This window comes from Podarcis cretensis (genome assembly GCF_951804945.1).
Source record: "Podarcis cretensis genome assembly, chromosome: 5".
Lineage (NCBI taxonomy): Eukaryota > Metazoa > Chordata > Lepidosauria > Squamata > Lacertidae > Podarcis > Podarcis cretensis.
This window is the reverse complement of record NC_137174.1, coordinates 89,912,136-89,927,091: the sequence shown is the minus strand read 5'-3', so window position 1 is coordinate 89,927,091 and position 14,956 is coordinate 89,912,136. Positions and strand designations below refer to the sequence as shown.

Genomic DNA, 14,956 nt, shown 5'->3' with positions numbered 1-14,956 from the left:
CCCTCACATTCTCTGGCAACCCCAAAGTTTTGGAATTCCCTCCCCACAGAGGTGTGTCTGGCATCTTCATTACACAACTTTTGAGGAATGCTGAAGATGACATCCTTACTCGGGCTTTTGACACATGGGATGCATATTTTAGTACCTACCTTATTTCTGTGATTGCAAGTTGTTTAAAACTGTTTTTAACATTGTGTTTTAATTGCTGCAACTCACCCTGTGACCTTAGGGTGAAGGGCAAGTAAATTACAGCAGCAGCAATAAATGTGGGCCTAATTAATTAAGCTAAAATGAACAAGCATATGATTGTAGGTTGAGAGAGAGAAAAGGAGTCATCTTAAAAGCTTGGAAGCTGGAGTTGCATGCATGCCATCAACATTTCTCAGATGAAAATAGGGAGGTCCTAAGGAAAAGCAGGACATTTCAGGGTCAAATCAGAACGGCCAGAACGGCTTCTGTAAATCTGGGACTGTCCCTGGAAAATAGGGAATTACGTGCTGCATGGAGTTCCTGTCATTCTGTCTCATTCATACATCGCTAGCATTGCTAAAAGGGAAAAGTGTGTGCACAAGCACACATGCACGCACACGCATAGACACACAAACACACACATGTCCCCACTGGTTCTACACTACATGACTTGAGCTGCCTTCATGGGATCCTCATGCAAGAAACGAGTGAGAAGAGAGCAAGCAAGTAGGAGGAAGGGACAGAGTATAGGTGTCAGTGGGAAATAGCAAAGTGTATTTTCCCTATCGGCCCTGCCTTCTACTGGCTGGAGGCCTGCAAGGTTGCTTACGCAGGTATACCCAAGAACAGGGGTCGGCAATCAAAGGCCCATGGGCCACAACCGGCCCATGGGGGTCGTTTAACCAGCCCATGGATCCCCATTGCCCGCTCGGGGAGCCCCGCTGCCCACTCGGTCAGCTCCTGTGCACTGTGCTAAACCAGCATGGAACAGAGTGGGGACCACCTTCCACAACGCTGGCCTGCTTCCCATTGGCTGCAGGAAGCTCCTGCAGCCAATGGGAAGCTGTGCATGCCTCCTCCATGCCAGAAGGAGTGCTGGAAATAGTGTCTGCGCATGCATGTGTGCGCACACACACTCTGGCCCACCATGACATCTGCGGGGCCGTGAACCCGCCCAAGCCATAAAAACTTTGCTGACCCCTGCCCAAGAATGTATACTGTGATTTCACCTGAAGTTGAACTACCATCTGTGCAGTTCCACATGTGCCTCAGGAGATTAAACTGCTAGATTTGTCCTTCTAAAGCATATGTGTGTTGTGCGACATTCTTTCTTTCTTTCTATTACTTACTTACTTATCAAACCTTTATTAGGCATTATGTTGGTAAAACCATAAAAGGAAAATAACATATAAAAGCCTTGAGATATATATAAAAAGGCAGGAGTTGGCTACATACAAATATAAATATATATAAATATAAATATTATTACAGCAAGTGCAGCATAAATGAAATTAAACACAAAACCTGTTGCGGAGAAACAGCAGGCTTTACAGTATACAGATTTCTAAAGCTACTTGTCTAGGATTTCCTTCTCTACTCCCAACAATAACAACAACTTGATAAAACACTTTTCCTAGGACTTATCTCAGAATTTATGAGATCAGATCTTTAAAGACTGAAAGCTGATAGTTTCAAAAACGTTGCACAGTATAATCTGGGATGAATACAAATTACAATATATTTCAGAGGTGTGCTTTTTCTCCTCCCTCTCTCTCTCTCTCTCTCTCTCTCTCCTTCTTTCCATTGCAAGGTGACCTTCAAAACTTACAGAGTGAAAGCTGAACTTTGGCAGCAAAAATGATGTACACACTGCATCTTCAAGACAAAAATGTTTGGAAGATGCTGCAGAAAATAAAATCAATAGAACAGTGGTAGGCAAAGACCTTTTCTCCTTATCCCTTTCAGGGAGCAATGGAGTTCCGTAGATGAAGACCTCTTCCGTAGAAGAAATCAGCATAGCTGAAGGATTTGTGAAAATGCTGCGAAATTTTTTTGGGTTCCACACAGCTAATCAGAAGCCGCACCTTGATTTCCAAAAGTTTTGGAAGATGAACGGACTTCTGAAATGGATTCCGTTCGACTTCCGAGGCACCACAGTACACTCAAAATTCCCCTCAAAGAATTCTGGGCACTATAGTTTGCTTTGTGCAGAGTTATAGTTCCCAGCAACTCTCAACAAACTTCAGTACCCATAATTCTTTGGGGAGGAGAATATGTTTCTCAAGTGTCAGCTGTAGAAATTATACCAGTTCACTCTCTTTCCTTCCCCCAATGCGCTTTGTGGGTAGATTCAAATACACTCTACCCCCTCAGTCAAAACAAAATAAAAAAAATTCCTTCCAGTAGCACCTTAAAGACCAACTAAGTTAGTTATTGGTATGAGCTTTCGTGTGCATGCACACTTCTTCAGATACCTTTAAGGTGCTACTGGAAGGAATTTTTTTATTTTGTTTTGACTATGGCAGACCAACACGGCTACCTATCTGTAACTCTACCCCCTAACCTCCATGTAATGACCCTCCCTTCTCTTTATTTGGGTGGGTTTGCAGACATCAGAGGTGATGGGAATGCAAAGGTGCGTGCCAGTGTGCACATTCAGGGAAGGCACCACGCGGAAGGGCAAAATCTGCTCACGGTTTTTACACAGGCTGTAAAGAATCGCAACCACAACGGTATGCTTTGAACTGTGCTGTTCCAGGCACCTGTACTGTTGATCCAACACGCCGGGCGGGTGGGGGAATAGATAATTACTGCACATTACAGTAGCGTTTGCCTGCTTGTCAAACGACGCCGGGTGACAAATTGTATTTTGAATTATTAATCCTCTGTTTTTCAAAGCCTGCCACTTCTAAAGCTGGCCCCCTTTCAGCTTTGTCTTCAAACATGCCGATCAGGAATGGGAAGGTGCGCAGACTGCAGTCCACCTCTGTGAGCCGAAACTTCTACATCAAGGTCCCTGTTTTCAACACGTTTCAGTGAAGTCTGATTGACTTTTCAAATCGCTGAGGAACACCCTGCAATTGAGCCAGCCACGCTGAACTAAAAGGAGTGTGTGAGTGTGCTGGTGGGGAGTCTGGGGGGTGCAGGGAGGAAGCTTCTGAGGCAGAGATTACCATAAAGAGACAAACAGCGTCATCTTTCATTAAGGGGAAAGAAAAATTCCATTTAAGAACATTAAAGGATTTTTTTTTAAAGCCAGGCATTCTTTTGAACACATACCACATGCTTAAAAGGGGGTGGGGGGATAAGTCCTGTTTTAACAATACCTTTTGTACAAGTTTGTTTGTCTTTTCTTTTACAGTTCATAAAAGCCTCCTGGGAAGCTGGAATTATGTCTGCTGGCACAAAAAAGTACAATATTGGACATGCATTTCTCCCCTTTATCCATCCCACCTGTTGTATTCTGTCCAAAGAGAATAACAGAGTTGTAAAGAGCTTCAAGGGTCATCTAATGTCTACCACTACCTCCTACGGTGATGGCAGTGAAAATCCACAGTGTGCATGAGATGGTCTGCTCTTACTGTTTCATTTCGTTTTGCACTAGTTCGACCTCTCCTATACACCCCTGTGGCAGCCATCTTGTGTTCAACCCCACCCTCACAGCAGCCATTTTGTGACTGGCACCCATGCCACTTTCACAAAATTCCAGATGGCCCCCAAAAAGATTGGCAACCCTTGATCTAAGGATCCTACTGTCTTGAAATATCTACACTGGCTCCTAATACATTTCCAAGCACAATTCAAAGTGTTGAATTGGGCCGTTTAAAGCCCTAAATGGCCTCGGCCCAGTGTACCTGAAGAAGTGTCTCCACCCCCATCAATCAGCCCAGACACTGAGGTCCAGCTTTAGGGCCTTCTGGAGGTTCCCTCACTGTGAGAAGTGAGGTTACAGGGAACCAGGCAGGGGGCCTTCTCGGTAGTGGCACCCACCCTGTGGAACACCCTCCCATCAGATGTCAAGGAAATACATAACTATCTGACTTTTAGAAGACATCTGAAGGCAGCCCTATTTAGAGAAGTTTTATGTTTGATCTTTTATTGTGTTTTTAAGGTACTGTTAGAAGCCACCCAGAGTGGCTTAGGAGGCCCAGCCAGATGGGCAGGGTATAAGCAATAATAATAATAATAATAATAATAATAATAATAATAATAATAATAATAATAATTTGATCTCAACAGTAAGGCTCCAAGGAGGCTGAAGCACACAGTGACCTTGAGCCAGCCATCTTTATTCATCTTGATTGACTAATTCAGAGTTTTCCAAACTTGGGTCTCCAGCTGTTGTTGCACTACAACTCCCATCATCCCTGACCACTGTTCCTGGTAGCTGGGGATGATAGGAGTTGTAGTTCTACAACAGCTGGAGACTCAAGTTTGGAAGACCCTAGACTAATTGATTGATTGATTGATTGATAGCATTGAATTCCATTGCATTTCTTCTTCTTCTTCTTCTTCTTCTTCTTCTTCTTCTTCTTCTTCTTCGATCACTCATAGCCAAGTCTTCCATAAACACGGTTTTAACAATGAGTCCATAAGTGACTGTGGAGGCCATTTCTGGATCCACACGTCCTTCCACAGTGGGGACAGAGGTTTCTGGGTGGGATTTGATCATGGTGAGGGTTTGCCAAGTATGCCTTCCTCTTAGCACGTTTCTCCCTCTCATCCTGAGTTCGAGCATCTTCAAAGCCCATGACACCTTTGGTAAAGGCTGTTCTCCAATTGGAGTGCTCGCAGGCCAGTGTTTCCCAGTTGTCAGTGTTTATACTACATTTTTTTAAGATTTGCCTTGAGACAGTCTTTTAACCTCTTTTGTTAATTATGCTTTCCATTTTAAAGTTTGGAGTAGATTAGTTGCTTTGGAAGATGATAATCAGGCATCCACACATGACGAATCATCTCACACAACCCCCCAAGGAGCTCATTCCCTACCTATTTTAACCTTACAATATTTACAAAACCAACCAACAAAAAAAGCAACCAATAAGAGTCAAACCATCATCATAACAGTCCAGTGACCAAGAACAATGGGAGATATCATAAATTAACCCCTAGTACCAGGGAGAACTTTCCCAGTAGTGATGTATGGAAGTGAGAGCTGGACCATAAAGAAGGCTGATTGCCAAAGAATCAATGCTTTTGAATTATGGTGTTGGAGGAGACTCTTGAGAATCCCATGGACTGCAAGAAGATCAAACCTATCCATTCTTAAGGAAATCAGCCCTGAGTGCTCACTGGAAGTATAGATCCTGAAGCTGAGGCTCCAAGACTTTGGCCACCTCATGAGAAGAGAAGACTCCCTGGAAAAGACCCTGATGCCGGTAAAGATGGAGGGCACATGGAGAAGGAGACGACAGAGGACGAGATGGTTGGACAGTGTTCTCGAAGCTACCAGCATGAGTTTGACCAAACTGCGGGAGGCAGTGGAAAACAGGAGTGCTTGGCGTGCTCTGGTCCATGGGGTCACGAATAGTCAGACACGACTAAACGACTAAACAACAACCAGGGAGAACATAAATGGCTTTACTTCTTGGCAGAAACCCATTGAGGACCCAGGGTAGGACCATAGCTCAGTGGTAGAACATCTTGCTTTGCAATCCCTGGCATCTTCAGATGAGGCTGGGCATGTCCCCTTTCTGGGATCCCAGTGAGCTACTGCCAGTAGACAAAACTCAATGCAATGGAACAATTGCCTCATTCAGTACAAGGCAGCACCCTCTGTTTTTAAGGGAATTCCATATGCAGGAAGCCACAATAGAAAGGGCTTTATCTCTGCCTGCCATCCCCCAGTGGCTTTCCTTTTTCATCTCTAACACTGCAGGAAGTACCTGTCACATTTCTAATGTGGTCCCTCACACAGCATCTCCTCTCCTCCTTTCTACATTTTCATGCCACTCTAAGTTTGGTGGGGGGAAAGTTACTTGGAGACTGATGTGCCTGAAGTAATAATACTCCAAAAAGCTGCCGTTAATGAGGCATGATCTCTTACTTACTTGAGCTGAATTAATCCATTTGAAACATTAAACTTCACGCTTACATCTATGCAGTGGCATTGATTCTCTAAGAAACTGACATTTGGTTTATAAGAAAAGGTGTCACTTCTTTGCTTTTAATCTGAAGCCTGCAATGCCTGTCAACAGTTCCCAACCTCTGATGACCAGAAGCGGCTTGTTGGGTTAATTCTACCGAAGCTGGCTGAAGTCTTATGTTCAAGATCTGTGGGTGGAGCAGGGGGCAGTTTAAGTCATGCATGCAGAATCAAAAGGTAGAAGAATCTCAAAGAAATCTTACCAGAAAAATTGGATATTATGCCGTTTCCATGCTTTTTTTTTTAAAAAAAGCTCAAAACACAAAATCCACAGGGGTTTTACATTATCGTCCTCCCTACCAGCTCCTACTCCTTAAAATCCATACCTGTATTGAACACTCACTTAAACATGTTGTGTTTCATTGCACACCTAGATTGGACACTTTCCATTCCATTCTGGTCGGAAGAGAGGTGCAAAGAGCTTCTCTCTATGTGTAAACGTGGTGGTGACCGATGTAGGTGCCCTTTTCCACTGATGAAGAGGGGAATTGAAGTGGGGGGGGGGGGCATGCCTGCACCATTCTATGGTCCTATCTCTTATTATTTATTATTATTATCATTTATTAAAATTGTATACTGCCCCATACCTGCAGGTCTCAGGGAGGTTTTGCAAGTTAAAATCATAATATAAAACTATAAAACACAAACTATAAATGAAAAAGAACAACCCAATAATACCCCTACTCTTTTCCTGCTCTTTTCAATGTGGCAACCATTTTGTGTTGTCGGGAACGTGCCCCCCCCCCCCCCCGAGTGCAGGGGATGAGTTAGACTTAGAGACTGAACTAAATGAATGAGGGTCCGACTCTGCAGATGGCTGTCAGAATCGAGAAAGGGCAGTTTGACCCTCCTTCCTGGAGAAGTATTAGCTCTCAAGGAGAGGAAGAGTTACAAGGTAGCCAGAGAGTTGCAAGGCAATCAGCAGATAAGCAGTGGTCTGAGTCTGGGTCGAGTGGGAGTAAGGAGGAGGAGGGAGGTCAGGCTCTCAGTCCCTGATCCAGGCGTCTGGATAAAATCAGAAGGCAATGGAAGGGCAAGGGGGGAAAGGAGGAGTCTGGCGTCCTTCCTGCTGTGGGAAGGGCGAAACTTCAGACTGACCAACAAATGTAAATGCAAGCAGGCAAGATGCCGGGCTCTGGATGGGATGTGTCTTTTTGTAAAATAAAAAATAGGTAAAAGGTAAAGGACACCTGACAGTTAAGTCCAGTCACAGACGACTCTGGGGTTGTGGCGCTCATCTCACTTTACAGGCCGAGGGAGCCGACGTTTGTCCACAGACAGTTTTTCCAGGTCATGTGGCCAGCATGACTAAGCAGCTTCTGGTGCAACAGAACACCAAAACCAGAGCAGGACACGAAAACGCTGTTTACCTTCCCGCCGGAGTGGTACCTATTTATCTACTTACACTTTTTGGCATGCTTTTGAACTGCTAGGTTGGCAGGAGCTGGGACTGAGTAATGGGAGCTCACCCTGTTGCGGGGATTTGAACCACCGACCTTCTGATCGGCAAGCCCAAGAGGCTCAGTGGTTTGGACCACAGAGCCACGTACATAAAACTGCTGGAGAGTCATTACTTCACATTGGGGCTTGATTGCTTGCCAGACATATGTTATGTCATGTACCCACTGCAGAACATTCCAAATGTTCTCACCATCCCCAAAAAGTTGGTGAGCACTGGATTCCAGTCAGGAGTGGTTTTATGGGGTTTCAGACATGAGGAGATCCCAGAGGTTGAACCTGAGATCTTTTGCATGCAGCAAATGTTCTATAACACTAAGCTAGGGCCCTTCCCCAAATTCATGGAATATAGGACTATCACCTCCCTGTTAGTAAAGTGAGCATCCCATATGCTGGCAGGCTGGGCACAAAAACAGACCAAGAGAGATAACAAGAGTGGAAGCCTGACCTAGCAGCTGGAGAGGCTACGACTAACATATTTATTCAATGTTCATCTTTGGTGACTTGTTTCTGTATGGACGCAATGATATTTCAGTTGCAGAGATACAATGGTACATGATTACTGGCAGATATCTTGTAAATATGATCTATGATTTTGGGTTTGCTCTTCTGGTTAATTAAAAAGTTTGATTGACAGATGCAAATGCCTTCTTTTATGAGGAAGCCCAAGAATTCTGCTTTGCAGAATGCTAAATGACTCAAAGGCTGCATTCAAGATAAGGACAAACAACAGCAACAACAAGGACACAATTACTGTTTATCAACAGTAGAGATAATGATTTCACTTCATGCACACTTTATACAATTATAGATTTAAGCAGAAGACTACAGAATAAATTTACCCAGTGACTTTATAGTCCAAATTCACGTAAGGGAACCTTTAATATGAAGCTACAATAGATTGGTTTTTTTTTTATTATGCCACATATATTGTCATAACACATTTTTTTTTTATTACTGCTAATCTTTTGTATTGCGCATAATGGATTTGACTAGAAAGTCCCGTAGGGTACTCTTCCCTCTCTTCCAGAGTGTAACGAGGCTTTATAAGAGACATGGAGCTGCCACTGCTTTGAGTCTTTGTGCTCTCTTGTTCTTATTACATGTACAATAACACAACTGGTCCGGCAAACGCCATACATGCTTTGGTAACAATTCAGATTGGATTCAAGAGGCTGTCCTTGGAAATAATTTGGAAACTACAAACTGGTGCAAGACCTGACAGCCAGAATCTTAAGTGCAACCTTTTTCTTTCTTTCTTTTTTTAAGATTGCATATTACACTGGTAATTTACTGGTTTGCATTTCCTTTCTGAGGGACGCAGGTGGCGCTGTGGGTTAAAGCCTCAGCGCCTAGGACTAGCCGATCGAAAGGTCGGCGGTTCGAATCCCTGCGGCGGGGTGCGCTCCCGCTGCTCGGTCCCAGCGCCTGCCAACCTAGCAGTTCGAAAGCACCTCCAGGTGCAAGTAGATAAATAGGGACCGCTTACCAGCGGGAAGGTAAACGGCGTTTCCGTGTGCGGCTCTGGCTCACCAGAGCAGCGATGTCACGCTGGCCACGTGACCCGGAAGTGTCTCCGGACAGCGCTGGCCCCTGGCCTCTTAAGTGAGATGGGCGCACAACCCCAGAGTCTGTCAAGACTGGCCCGTACGGGCAGGGGTACCTTTACCTTTACCTTTATTTCCTTTCTGAGTTCAATTCAAGGCAATTGTTTTGATATTCAAAACCTGACGACAAGGATATTTAAAAGACTGCCTGCCCTCAGAATGCAACATACTCAAGGGCCCAGCAGATGCAGCTGACGCAAACACAAATCCTCGCCTCATGCTTGGGAATCCCAATCCCAGAGGCTTCCAAATCATAGAATCACAGATTTGGAAGAGTCCTCCAAGGGCCATCTAGTCCAACCCCCTGCAATGACGGAATCACAGCAAAATAATGAAGAGCAGGTAGTATCTGTTGACATTTCCATTCCACCTTAAGGAAAAGGCATGATTGTTGTGTGTCACATGTCTGTTTACATTCCAGCACAGTATGCTGGGAACTTCCATTGTGTATAGCTTTTGTTTTTAGCTGTTCTCTCTGAGACGACATGCAAGAGAGATGACATGTTTCTTTGTCCTGATTTATGATTAATAAATCTGTAGTCATAGTATGCTTCCACAAGCCTCACACCTATTCTGTGTGCGCAGTTCGATCTGCTGTTAATGTGCCCTGGCTCAGAAGCCCGGGTCACTGATTTACGTCGGAGCAGAGGTGATGGTCTTTGCAGTGGGATGGCTGGAAGGGAACAGCCCAGCCGGGTCTAGTCAGCTGGCCTCCCTGTCCTCTGCATGCCGACAGTATCTCTCCTCATGCAGACTCTTTCCCCTCCTATCATTGGAGTCTTAGCCCCTCTCCCAGTCATCCTAACAATTCTTAAGATGTTATAAAGGTTGAGAAGATAAAGTTCAGCAATGCATAGGTTACACTGGCAAGGCAACCATGTCCTAAACTTCATTCTAGTATTAATGTTTCCTTTCCCCCCTCTTTGTGCTAGTAATAGATGCCATGGATATGTGTGGCACATGGCTGGCCTGTTAAGAGTTATCGAAATGTGCACCCAGCTGATTAGGAGAGCTTATTCATCAGGGGTAGCCAACATGATACTGTCAAAATATCGTTGGACTGCAGCTTCCATTGCATTGCAGGGGGTTGGACTAGATGACCCTGTAGGTCCCTTCCAAGTCTACAATTCTATGATTCCTTCAGCCCCAGCCTGCATGACCAATGGTTATAATCCAACAATGATTTTACAACATTAGCTCCCCCTTCTAATTCCCCTTTACTATGAATGTGCAGTGGATCTGAATGAACCTTGCATCCCAAAATGAAGCAGGCTGCTTTAGAAAGATTCGCAACTTGCGTAAAGCAAAGTGGGATCTCTCTCAAATGCCCTGAACTAGGAGTCTCTGAAGTGATCATTATTCATTGTTGTGGTTCATTCATAATTTCTGTTCATGCTTGTGGTGGTTTTCAGTCCACAAACGATCCATGATTGATGACACCCCCACACACATTTGCATTGTATTTCCTTTGCACTGAAATGAATGATGCAGAATAACATAACAATGCAACAGTGGTGTGACTGATTACATAATACTCTTCCATTGCAGACAGTGAGTCAAATATCATAGCTTTTTTGGAAGCTGAAGTGCGGCGGAAAAGAAACAGCAGAGCAGGTGGCAAATATAGTTTGGAGCAGAAATCAATGCCTTCTTACATTCCTAAATCCTCATTTATAAACTGCTCCCCAACAAATGTTTATGAAGTGGTGTAAATGAGAAATATTTCTTCTTCTCAGATATAGTAAAAAATAAATAAAAAATACATCCATAATCTAAAGAACGGATCTCAAAAACATAAAATTGCACAGATTCCGGATAGAATACAGTGGTAGCTCGGGTTACATACGCTTCAGGTTACATATGCTTTAGGTTACATATGCTTCAGGTTACAGACTCCGCTAATCCAGAAATAGTACCTCAAGTTAAGAACTTTGCTTCAGGATGAGTACAGAAATGGCGCGGCAGCAGCAGGAGGCCCGATTAGCTAAAGTGGTGCTTCAGGTTAAGAACAGTTTCAGTTTAAGAACAGACCTCCGGAACGAATTAAGTAGGTAACCAGAGGTACCACTGTACAATACAAAGTGTGAGGCTTTATAAGTGGGAGAGACTGCACGAGGAGACATTCATTCATTGCATGTGAGAGAAGGAGCTGACCAGCACTCTTTCAGTTGCTCACAAAATCTTCCGCCACAATCTTTTTGTTTGGCCTTCGAGGTGCCACAAAGTTCTTTTTTGTTTTCGCTGCAACAGACTAACAAGGCAATCCCTGAGGAATGTCAACTAATTGATCCGTCAAGGATAACTTCTGTGCATGCAGAATGTAAATTCAAGACTAATGAATTAATGGTCTTATTTGGGAGATTTAATTTCCGTACCAACCCACTCTGAGTTTCCAGTGACAGTCTGCCAAATAAATGGTGATTCATTAGCACAGCCAGCCAACAAATGGCAACTTCCCTCACAAAACAGTCAGAGGCACAAATGTAACTTGGCAGAAGCCTCCTGCCATCAATGTGGACAATAATTAGCATGGCTGAACAGAGTTCATTCTCACTTTCCAAAGGTCTCAAATTGTTTGAATTCCTCTTTGGCTTAATAATCCAAATATTTAAATCAGCCTTCTTCTTTTTAATTCAGTATATCAGCCAGAATCCCCATGACAGGCAAATAAAATGAGTCCTTGCATGTTGTTTATGTGCCAAGCAACAACATCCCTTGCAACCAATTAAAGAATTGAAGATCAGCACACACACACACCCCCAAAGTAACACGTCTGAGCAAGAAATTTGCTTCTGCACATTATTCCAAGCTGAGTGGAGATTTCCCATTTCCCTCATTTATTTATATAGCATCAGCCCACTTAACTCTTTGTAACGACAATCATTTAATGGGTAGAAACGGCAACCTGCCCAAACAATAAAGCCGCTCTGTGAGAACAATGGCACGTGGTCCGAAATTTTTAGTTAGGCCCTGACCTTCCAAAATGACGTTCACGTAGACTTGGTAGGTCAAGAGCATCCCAGTCCCTGAGATTTCATGAGCCAGATCTGAGACCTAGGAATGGCCCCTGGTGATGTCACAGGGGCAGGCCCTGGAGATGGAAATTAATTAGGAGAGCGGAGCAGAGCAGAGCAGAAGAAGATAGACCTCCCCAGAGTATCTGTGCTATAATTTGCAGCCAGCTCCTGCTGGGCCATAGGTGCCAACTCCCTGGGGCCCTGGGTGCACCCACAAAATTCCCCATGAATGGTCAGGAACCCACAAATTCCAGTGCCAGGGCCATGCCACGCTGCATGGCATCCATGACCCTGGGCACCCACGGTCACGAAGCCAAGCTGGTACTCCTGTGCTGGGCTGAGGTTTGCAAGCTGCATGCACGGTCTTCTTAATATATATTTTAAAATAATTTTTACAGTGGTACCTTGGGTTACAGATGCTTCAGGTTACAGATGCTTCAGGTTACAGACTCCGCTAACCCAGAAATAATACCTCGGGTTAAGAACTTTGCTTCAGGATGAGAACAGTAATCGTGCTCCGGCGGCATGGCGGCAGCGGGAGGCCCCATTACCTAAAGTGGTACCTCAGGTTAAGAACTGTTTCAAGTTAAGAACGGAACTCCAGAACGAATTAAGTTCTTAACCCAAGGTAAAGGTAAAGGTAAAGGTAAAGGTAAAGGTAAAGGTAAAGGTAAAGGTAAAGGTAAAGGTAAAGGTAAAGGTACCCCTGCCCGTGCGGGCCAGTCGTGTCCAACTCTAGGGTTGTGCGCCCATCTCACTTAAGAGGCCGGGAGCCAGCGCTGTCCGCAGACACTTCCGGGTCACGTGGCCACCGTGACGAAGCTGCTCTGGCGAGCCAGCACCAGCGCAGCACACAGAAACGCCGTTTACCTTCCTGCTATAAAGCAGTACCTATTTATCTACTTGCACTTAAGGGTGCTTTTGAACTGCTAGGTGGGCAGGAGCTGGGACCAAAAGACGGGAGCTCACCCCTCCACGGGGATTCGAACTGCCGACAATACGATCGGCAAGTCCTAGGCATTGAGGTTTTACCCACAGCGCCACCCACATCCCTTGGGTACCCACTGTATTATTAAAAGCTCTCTTACCCACCCGGAGAGCCAAGCCCTCTGCCTAGCCAGCTAGAGGAGGCCAGCCAAACCTGGAGACTTCAGGTCAGACCCGGAGATCTGGCAACCCAACATGGACATAAGACTTTACACAGATTCCCTCAGAAGGCAGTGGACTCTCCTTCTTTGGAGGTTTTAAAGCAGAGGTTGGGGTTGGCCATCTGTCATGGATGCTTTAGCTGAGATTCCTGCAGTGCAGGGGGTTATACTCAATTACCCTTAGGGTACTTTCTCTACAAATCTATGCTTATATGTACAGGAATTCTGTAGCTTTGGGCGCTTTTGATCATTCAAGCTCTCAAAGAGCAAAACATCCAGAAGAAAAAAATATATATATAATGCTGAAATATAAACTGCCTGATCACTGTGATGATCTGGGGGAAGACTCCTACATTTATCTCCCATATATTTAATTTCTACATGAACTAATGTTGTTTTTCCATAGAGTTTGGGACACTGCTGTCGTTGAAAGGAGACAGGTGCCCACAATTCTGACATTTCATCGCCTATTGCCATGTGTTTTTAAGAGGATGGATTTGATTCAATGTTGGGCATTCTGTATTTTATGATTATATGATATTGCAGTGGTTTTTATTGCACACCGTCATGATATTTGCAAATGTCAAATATGAATTTTCGGTTTACCCATGATTTAAACATCACAAGGAATTGAATAAGGTTCTCACCTTTCTAACCTCAGTTGCCAGTTGCTGAAGAGAAGGAGATGCGATGGTATGCAAAACTGCCTTGCCCCTTACTGGATCGTGGAGACTCACATACGCCACAGCATTCCTCTGGAGAACTTCCTTGAGATCCTGAAACAAGCAATCATACTGAATAAGAGGATCACATTTAAGATGTACAATATTCATTTAGTCCCTTGCAAAGGGAAGAAAAGGGTGTGTGTGTGTTGTGTTTTACTACCCACTCCAATTCCCTAAGTAATAATTAACTCATTTCCCCCACCCTCTATAATATCATTTTAGGAACTTCAAAGAACGCCTTTTTTTAATTTCTCTCTAGCAAGGTTATAATTCCTTTTCTCACATCGTCTGAAACAAAATGAAAAACAGGGCCTGAAGGAATTAAGAATCTCTACAGTTCTAAAGCTGAGAATGAAAACATTACATACTGCAAAATAACAGGAAGTTGTTTTATTTAAGAAGGCGAAAAAATCTTAAACTTGCCTCTGACAAGACACCAAACTTCAAATGCAATCAATGACACACTCTCAATGCACTTGATGTTTCAGACCAGGCAACCATTATTTTAGATTTGAATTGCATCCTTTCTCCAGTGTTGTCACTTTATTATGTTTTTTAAGGCAAAGGGATCTGCATGAGCCACATTTCAATTATTTCCCATTTGCCTTCCCAGTAATGAGCCGCTTGTTCTATGAAGAGGCTCTTTACGCCGAGCAGAAGGGGTGTAACACAATTATGTCTGATGTAAAGATGATTTGAAGTGGAACTAAACAAATTTTGCTTCCAGTCAATTACAAGGGGCCCTTTTGGTACTTCGCCCCCACCTCCCACAGCTCATTCTAAAAAATATCACTCCGTTGCAAGGAATAGGCTTTTTTTAAAAAAAAAAAATTCTGCGCATTGCTTATACATGATCCCAAGCAAATCACACCCCTTTCCATTTAGC

General features: G+C 44.0%; 1 protein-coding gene across 7 annotated transcripts in view; it reads right to left on the bottom strand.

Moving 5' to 3' along the window:
- The window catches only part of NAALADL2 (N-acetylated alpha-linked acidic dipeptidase like 2), an 819,134-nt gene that overhangs the window by 185,330 nt on the left and 618,848 nt on the right, over positions 1–14,956 (bottom strand). For all 7 annotated transcript variants that reach the window (XM_079977819.1, XM_079977820.1, XM_079977821.1 and 4 more), the window contains one exon: positions 13,993–14,121. In XM_079977819.1, the coding sequence (XP_079833945.1) occupies positions 13,993–14,121 (129 nt within the window). The remainder of the gene's footprint in view (positions 1–13,992; positions 14,122–14,956) is intronic.